The sequence below is a fragment of the Mauremys reevesii genome, linkage group 1, assembly GCF_016161935.1.
Source record: "Mauremys reevesii isolate NIE-2019 linkage group 1, ASM1616193v1, whole genome shotgun sequence".
Lineage (NCBI taxonomy): Eukaryota > Metazoa > Chordata > Testudines > Geoemydidae > Mauremys > Mauremys reevesii.
The window spans coordinates 252,748,793-252,757,208 of record NC_052623.1 but is presented as its reverse complement, the minus strand read 5'-3'; the positions used below and the strand labels follow the sequence as shown (position 1 = coordinate 252,757,208).

Here is an 8,416-nt window from a genome sequence, read left to right as displayed (position 1 = left end):
CTAAAAATAGCAGAGCAGATTTCAGGCTCAGGCTGGAGGGCTCAGGCTCCTGAAACCCCAGGAAGACGGAAGGTCTCAGAGCCCAGGCTCCATCCTGCGCCCAAACATCTACACTGCTATTTTTAGCCTTGCAGCCCAAGCGCTGAGACTTGGTGCCTGTTGTGTGGCATTAGGCTGAAAGGGGAGAGAAGGGAGAACTCACCCTTGCTCACAGGGCCATGAGGCCTAGCGGCCAGAGTCAGTAAAGCTGGGCTGTGCCACCAGTGTCTACTGTCTCAGATAATAGCACCCAATGGCACCCAATGGCCATGGCACCTAGGCCCTTGGGCAGTCACTGCTCCCTGTAGTGGATGCGGGAAGGGATAGGAGAACCCAGGCTCACCCTGCACCACCAGGTCCCAATCCACGGCCCTGTGGAACAAATAGTCCCAATTTCAGGTTCTGATTCCTATTATTAAATATGTTCCCTGGGCCACTTCCTACACAAGATTCCAGTTCCGGTGGTTACTCTCAGGGCAGCGGCCGCTTGCCTCCCTCTGTCTCCGTGGTTGCCTGGGGTCCTATAGTAGATTTGATGGGTTTGGCTTCCTCTGGTTAGAGCACCGGCAGCTTCTTAGCAGGAGCTTGTAGCCTGCAACCACTCTCCTCCTCAGTCAACCCTGCCTGAGCTAAGCTGCTTCCTTTTATACCCTGTCTCCAGCTGCAGCATTCCCAGCAGGAGAAAGGGGCATGGCCTCTTGGGCCCACAGGGAGGGGCTAACCCTTGCTGGGTTGATACACCTTGCCACAGTGCTGCAGTTTTTTTTATTGCAGTGTGGACATACCATATGTGATTTGTCCAAGGTCAGACAACAAATCATTGTGGGTCTAGATCCAAAACCTACTGAAGTCAGTGTAAAGACTCCTGTTGACTCCAGCAGGTTTTGAAACAGATGCTAATAGGGCCAGGAACCATCCCCATGTGTCCTGGTTCCCATTCCCCTACTTTAACCATTCAGCAGCATACACAGGAATCTTACCTACAGTCTTTAAACAGAAATCTGCAGTGAGGTGGACTCATGCCTGACAGGACTGTTTAATTGTTAATTCATACTGATATCCCAAAATCAAAAGCAAGGGGAAATGATTTTGTTTTATAAATCAAACATAAGGATCTGAGCTGTGTTAAGCACACATATTTTAGTTTTTTATAATACTTTTTTTTGTTCAATCAGCTAAGCTGATATATAAATATTTTAAAACATCTACTCATCAGGAAAAGTACAAATTCCATATTGTATAATTAGATGAGATGTGTACTTTTCACTTTTTAAAAAATTCTTGACTGTATTTGATCTCTGCTATTGAAACCTTGCAATATTTACAGCAAATTAAAAGGCAGCAAGGTCCCTCTTTAGAATGTACTTTTCCTTTTAATGTCACAAAATGTTACCTTGTCTCCTGCCTCTTTCACTGGAATAAAGCTGTGCTCACTTAATCAATTAATTCCACATAGCAAAAGCCACTCAGAGACATTTTCTTCAGAGGAGCTAGTCAGCCTCTTTGTTTGGAGATGACAGTTGTGCAGATTTTTGTGACAACAGTGATAAAAATAAAAAAGCAGATCATGGGTCTAATCCTTCAAATTTTATTCAGCCATGTAGCCCCAATGAATTCAGTGATGATATTCAAATGAGTAAGGGTTGTGGGATCCCACTCTATATGAACATGATGCATGAAAATAAAAATATATGAGGAACTAATGGGGTTTGTATCAGGCCCTAAGTGAACAATTCTGAGTGAAAGAATACTTCATTAGATGTATACCCTATGAATTATGCATGAGTACATTGTGATTTTCTGGAATATCTGTTTGATATTTGAGTAACTATTAGAAATTATTCATCTAATTCCTGCAAATAATTTTTGGTCTATAAGCTGTTTGCAAGCAATTTATTGTGAGTAGCTGTTAAAGCAGCTGCTAACTTGCAATGGGGGATGACTCAGCCCCTGGCTGCCCCCAAAGAGTATGGATGGGAGATGGAAATGTTGCATAATGCCCCCTGCCAAACAGCATTCTGGTGCACCTGAGGAGCCAGCCATTTGTATCTATTTACATAATTAGTGCAATCGTCCCTTATACATCCATCCTGTGCACTGAATCAAGTAGAGTCCTATGTGTGTGTGTGGGGAAATAGTATGTGATCATGTAGTTAAAGACCCCTCCAAAGGCACAAGGAGGAGGCTGAATTAAGGTTGCACAAACAACTGCAAAGCTAGCATTTCCTAACTTTCAGGTTATGGACTTTGGAATCAAAATAACGTTCTTTTAATGTAGAGTTTTTGTATGTTATTTCCTAAGATGTATGTTGTGTGGTTCCATTTTGTTTAGGAAAAAGGTAAAAACAAATCCCATTTTGTCCAACTGTAACAACTTCCCCATTATGCATTATCAGCCATGTTTGAACTGCAGCACAGACTGCTACCACCTGAGCTACCATAACTGGCAGCAGGAAAAAAACTGTTATCCTGTGGGGGAGAAATGGGCCACTGGATCATGGGGGGTGTGAGGGGAACCTCAACCAATCTTTCTTACTACGGAAGAGGCAACACACACACACACACAATATTTCTGCCAGTCTACAATGTCTATTGGTCCCTCTGGACTACATTCCCCAGAATGCCCTTGTTCAGGACTGAACCAGAACAGAGGTGGTACTGGATCAGTAGGCTTCGTTAAAGGGCCCAGGATATGTTGTACAGTTGGCAATATGGCTGCTTGACACCCCCTGCCAAACTTAACTAGCTTTTACAATTCCACCTTTCCCTACTTATCACCTTGTGTCTTGTATCACATTTCCCCACACCCAATCCCCCTGCTTTGCCAAGGATGCTAGCCCTAATACACCATGGGCCTGCTTCTCCCACAACCCTCTTTGTACATTGTTCTGCACAAGGAGGATTTATGAATTTGAGGGCTTATATGGCACAAACTAGCATGTCCTATTTAATTGTCACCACCTCCTTGCAAGGGAGGTAGCTATTATTCCCAGTTTACAGATGTGGAAACTAATGTGTAGAGAAGATAAGGTCAATATTGCCAAATGTGGGTGTAAAAATTCAGCATCTAAAGCCATATTGAGGCACCTAAATAAAATTGGCTTGTTTGTTTCTTTTTTTAAGACAATGGGATCTGCACAAGCTCAGGATCTCTGGATTTAGGTATTCATTTTACCAGTATACAGCATGACAAAGGCCATAGAGGTAGTCAGTGTCAGAGCTAGGATTAACCCTTTGCTCTCAGTCCCTTGTTTAGGTCCTGATCCAATGATCCAATGCCCCAGGGCATCAAAAAGCATCTTAATACTGACTTAAGTGGTCATTAAATCAGGCCATTAGTCCACTAGCCAATGCTCTCAAGTTATTGAACTGCCCCACCTTGTGGCGAGAGATCTTCTTGGTTTGGCTCAACTATCACAAGTATTTGGATAGTAGGGAGCTTGTGGTATCCCTACTGCCATTCGTGGTAGGCTGGGTGGCCTTGTTCTTAACTGCTATGAACTAATCTGGGGTCTTCCCAAAAATAAAGGCACCCATGGTTGTGGATTTTTGGACTCCAAAAGCCATCCCTAATTGGCTGTGAGAGGTCTGACTTAAAGAAATCAGTGACAAGTTCCTTTCCAGGTGATCTGTTTGCATCACTTTACATTTTCAAGGCTCTCTGCACAAGGTTCATCCTTGATCATAATTGAAACTGAGATTTTTCTTTACATCTCTAGGTTGCCCAATGAAGGAGGCCATGGACATGGCCTGCAAAGCTAGCTGGATGCAGTTCAACTCTGAAATGTGACTGTAAAATGGTTCTTTTTAATTCTACAGGTCTGCATCCTGTGTTTGTTTACTCATATCTACTGATGTGAGTGAATGAAATAAGATTTTACTGCTTTTTACTCCTGTTAGCTTTGCAGATCCAAAATAGTGATGGGAGAGGGAACCGAATTCTTTTCCTTCTTGTATATCAAGAGAATTGTTTATGGGGTCACACAGGTGTCACTGAGGATAGAATTTGGCCAGCACATCCTTTATTACTGGTAATGATGATAATGTATAAGAATGAAAGAGCCCAGTTTGTCTCTCAGATCCCAGGTGGAGTTTGTAGGCTATACTCAGACAAAAAAAAGTTATTTCTTGTGAAATGAACACATTTGATATGGAAATTGATAGCCAGTAAGCAGGGAGCCCCCACGATGTTATTTTTACAGAGCTGCTTTTCCCTGAGTAGAACTGAACTTTCTGTCCCATTTTATTCTGAAATAGAAAAGAGAGAGGAAATATTCAGGGGAACCACTGACTCCTAAGGAAGAATTCCTTCTACCATCTACTCTCCTTGATCATTCCTCTCCCAGGTGCATGTTGAGTCCTGCCCCCTGCATGTTAACAGGGGAAGTAAAAAGCCAGAGTGTTATAAGCAGGACCAGACAAACCCTGCCAAAAGTATTCTAGTCACTTTTTAGAAAGAAAGGGGGGAAAAAACCCCAAACCCTGCGTCATTATGGAAGAAAGCATCATCTAGAAATGCCACTCAAGGAGGGTGGGAGAAACTGTGCTGAGGACACCCAGAGAGCAGGCCCTGACCCCAGGGGCTGGGGTGTTTGAGTGCCCTGCCCTGGGGGTCTGTGATGTAACTGCTGGCTGCTGCCAACCTCCTCCTTGGTTTGGGCCGTGACTTTATCACCTGGAGAAGGAAATGGTCTGAGTTGCAAAATAACTTTCTCTGATGCCATTTAATGGCAGGCTGGAGTACCTCGGAGACCCCCCCCCCCGGGCAGCTAGCTCAGAGAGGGGCGGGCAAGGGGAGCCATGGGGGAGGGGGACTTTCCCTCCCCTTCCTTCTCCACCCCACACCCCTCTTCTCCCTTCCCTAGCCACTCCCCTCCCGTCCCTCTCCAGCCCCTTCCCCAGCTCTCCCTTCGCCTTCCCCCCGCCCCCTCGCTCCCGGCTACCTGCGCGGCGCTCGCAGGGGGCTGGCCCTCCAGTAGCAGGGGGTGGGCCCTCCCGAGGAGACCTGCCCCCCCCCCACCCCGCCTCTCTCAGCCCGTGCCTGACGCGAGGGGCAGAGGCTGGCGCCAGCCGGCCTTGCTGGGAGCGGGTGTGTGCGCGGGCGGCGGGGCCCGGGCCCGGGCCCGGGGCATGGAGAGCCTGCTGGAGAACCCGGTGCGCGCCGTGCTCTACCTGAAGGAGCTCACCGCCATCGTGCAGAACCAGCAGAGCCTCATCCACACCCAGCGCCAGCGCATCGACGAGCTGGAGCGGCGCCTGGACGAGCTCAGCACCGAGAACCGCAGCCTCCGCCAGCAGCACCCGGCTCCCGCCGCCGAGCCCCAGCCGCGCCTGCCGGCTCCCCCCGCGCCCGCCCCGCAGCCCGAGCCGGAGCCGCTTCAGCACCCCCAACAGCTCCCGGCGCCGCAGCCGCTCCAGGGCAGGCAGGCTCAGCCGGGCCCCAGCGGCGGCGGCGGCAGCAGCAGCCGGGCTCCCGCTCACCAGCACCCCCCGCTCCAGCCCCATCAGCACCCCTCGGAGAAAGACAGCAGGGAGAGGGGCTGCTGCACCACCCTCCTCCAGCACAAACCCGCCCCGGCCATCGGCAAAGGCGCCCTGAGCAGGAGACCAGAGTAAGTGTGGGGGGGATGGGAGAGGGGCAAAGGGCTCTTTCCAGGCCGAGCGCCAAGAGGTAACTGGGATCTAACCCCCCGGCTCCCTGCCACGGAGAATGCGGGGGTGGATGGGGAATCCCTCCCTGGCTGTGCTCTCCAGCTGGAGCGTGCGGGGCGCAAAGAGCCGCGCGGCTGCAGCTTCCAAGGGGCATCAGCCGTGTGTGTGTGTGGGTGGGTGGGGGGTCCCTGCTAGACTCCTGCCCGCTCGAGGCACACACGCCAGCCCCGTGCTCGGGCTGTTCTCTGTCATAAACAAACAAGTCTCGGATCAAAGCTGATCTCAGTGCAGGGAAGGAGGCTTTGCAAAGGACAGCCGCGGCCGTGTGGCAGGATCTGTTTTCATCAGGGCTGTGCGGCTGGTCGCTGAGAAAAAAAATCATCCCTGTCTGACAGAGAGGGGATTTGTCACCTGTGGGGGTGCCTTAGTATATTACATATCAGGACTATGTATATACATAAACACAGATGTTATACAGTTACGGCATTTAAGGTGCCCATCTCAGTTTTCTGGGTTTATAGCTTTCTTTTCAAAGAGATGTCTGATACCTGTCCAGCTTTTTAAAGGGAGAAAGTATTTTTTGCTGGCCTTTGTTCTCTAACAGAGAGCGTGAATACTAATACCGAATGCTAATAATGATGTGTGTGTGTGCGGATAGTATACAAGGACTAGCGGTCCAAAACTGAAATAGAATAATACTGGAGAGTTACATTTTCCTGCTTTATGCATCCAGTAAGTCCCATCAGCTCACCAGCTTGCAATTACAGCTGAGCTAGATATCTGATCTGCCTTTACTTAGGTGATTTGGAAACAGCAAGGTATTTTTTGGTCAAAAGTCAGAGTAAGTAAAGTTAGTGACAGACTAAAGAGCATGTAGATTGCTTAAATGACTATGGCATATGACAAAGAAGCTCACACTGATGGTAAAACCAGAACTATTTCTCATCTAGAGTAAAGTGTATGCCTTTCTTCCTGATGTTGTTGAAGCAAATGAGATCCTCCTCAGCGCAGTTCTCAGTCCAGATCATGGTTTGTTTATTTGCTCTTTCCAGAAAAGGAACCCTTCCTTGCTGTGTTTGTTTTGAATACTGAGGGGCAGTTAGAAACATGAGGCTATATTCTCAGCGATTTACACCTGCTGAGGGTCTGGCACATGACTAAGTAAGAAGCAATGCAGAAATGACAATTAAAGTAATTTATACCTCACCTTATATGTATTATATACTTTCCACATCAAACCCCCCTAAAAACTTATAATTTTCAGGCTCAATCCTGCAAACTCTACTTACTGAGATCAGTGGCAATACTTATGGTAGTAAGCGCTATGCTAGATAGTAAGGAACGAGCCCTTATTCACTATGCATTGTAAGAAGCTTTAAAAACACATAGGAACTGATTCTGTTCTCTTGTATACTACTGTAAATTCAGAGTAAATTCAGTGGAGTTACACCACTGGGAAACCCATGTAAGTGAGTGCAGAATCAAGCTCATTGTTTTTAAACAGTAAATCCCTGCAGTGAAGCCAGTATTAGGTACATAACATTGGCAAGGTTTTCCTTTCATCTGAATATAGTTTCTCACATACGTCATTAGACAGATTGAAGAGTCAGTTTCAATGCACAAGTCTGAATATCTCCTTTATAAGCTTTTCATTTTTGCAGTGGGGTTTGCTTGGGGAAAAAAATCCTGTGAATTTATTACTATTTCATATCAAAATGCACAAGCAGAGGAGCATTAAGGACACTGCTGATCTCTGATACATACACAGTGATTTGTGGAAAATCAAGACTGCTGCCAGGGATAACATAGCAATCCCTGAAGCTCTCTTCACTCAGGAGGATTAAAATAGCCTGCTTCTATTTCCTCCTATAGCTTAGGCAAATCAAAATCTTTGTATAAAAAGAAATGTATGAGATTGAAAAAGGTCTAAACACCTCACTTTAGCCGGTTCATTGTCTTTTATTGATTAGGTACACAGGGTTTCATCCTCTCTCACCTGCAAATGCTAGAGGGAAATCAAAGAGACAACAAAATCTAATCTAAAGGCATCTTGAATGTGGAGGATCTTTCACCTCCTTTGACAGTGTGCCTAGTATTCACTAAGATCCAATTGGCCAACTTCAGAGTTGCATTTGGGCTTTTATGCAACAATTGTGGAAATTTGATACAGAAGACATGGTGTGTGGAGAGGACCTTAGATAGTGAAGATTTTTCACTTCCTTCCTTCCCCCATACCCCCAGTCATGATATTGCTGAATTATAAATGCTAAAATCCAACGTTCTCTTACATTTCATTTCCTCTCCCTCCCCCTGTCTTTCTGACCAGGACTGTAAGAACTGAATAATAATCAGGAGAGAAAATGGCCACTCTAAATGGAACAGAAATGAGATCTTGTAGGAATGTGATGGATGGAAGCAGGGCTTAAAGTGATTTAAAAGAAGTACCAGGTCTGTTATTGCCTAGCAATGGAACTTCATCAGTTTGTCACAAAATTGAAGGGCCCAGACAGCTTGTTTAAATACATTTGTAATGCTCCCTCCCACCTCAGGCACAACCCAGAGGTCTCTCTTATTTTGGGCCAGGGTTAAGATCCCTCATGAGCCAGCTCACCATAAACCTTGGATAGAAGTGAACAGCTAAGCTTTTAGACAAGTGACTATCCATCTTGACCTCAAGAAGCCTGCAGAAAAACACAGGCCCTTTGTTTTTAATAAAGTTTGGGAT

The 8,416-nt window shown here is 46.5% G+C and overlaps 1 protein-coding gene across 1 annotated transcript; it reads left to right on the top strand.

Moving 5' to 3' along the window:
- Positions 1-5,132: 5,132 nt before the first annotated feature.
- Positions 5,133-5,655, top strand: LOC120373261 (IQ motif and SEC7 domain-containing protein 3-like). Its single transcript, XM_039491500.1, has 2 exons — positions 5,133-5,439; positions 5,539-5,655. Exons 1-2 carry the CDS (start codon positions 5,170-5,172, stop codon positions 5,653-5,655), a joined length of 387 nt encoding a protein of 128 aa, XP_039347434.1. The 5' UTR covers positions 5,133-5,169.
- The last annotated feature ends 2,761 nt before the right edge of the window (positions 5,656-8,416 follow it).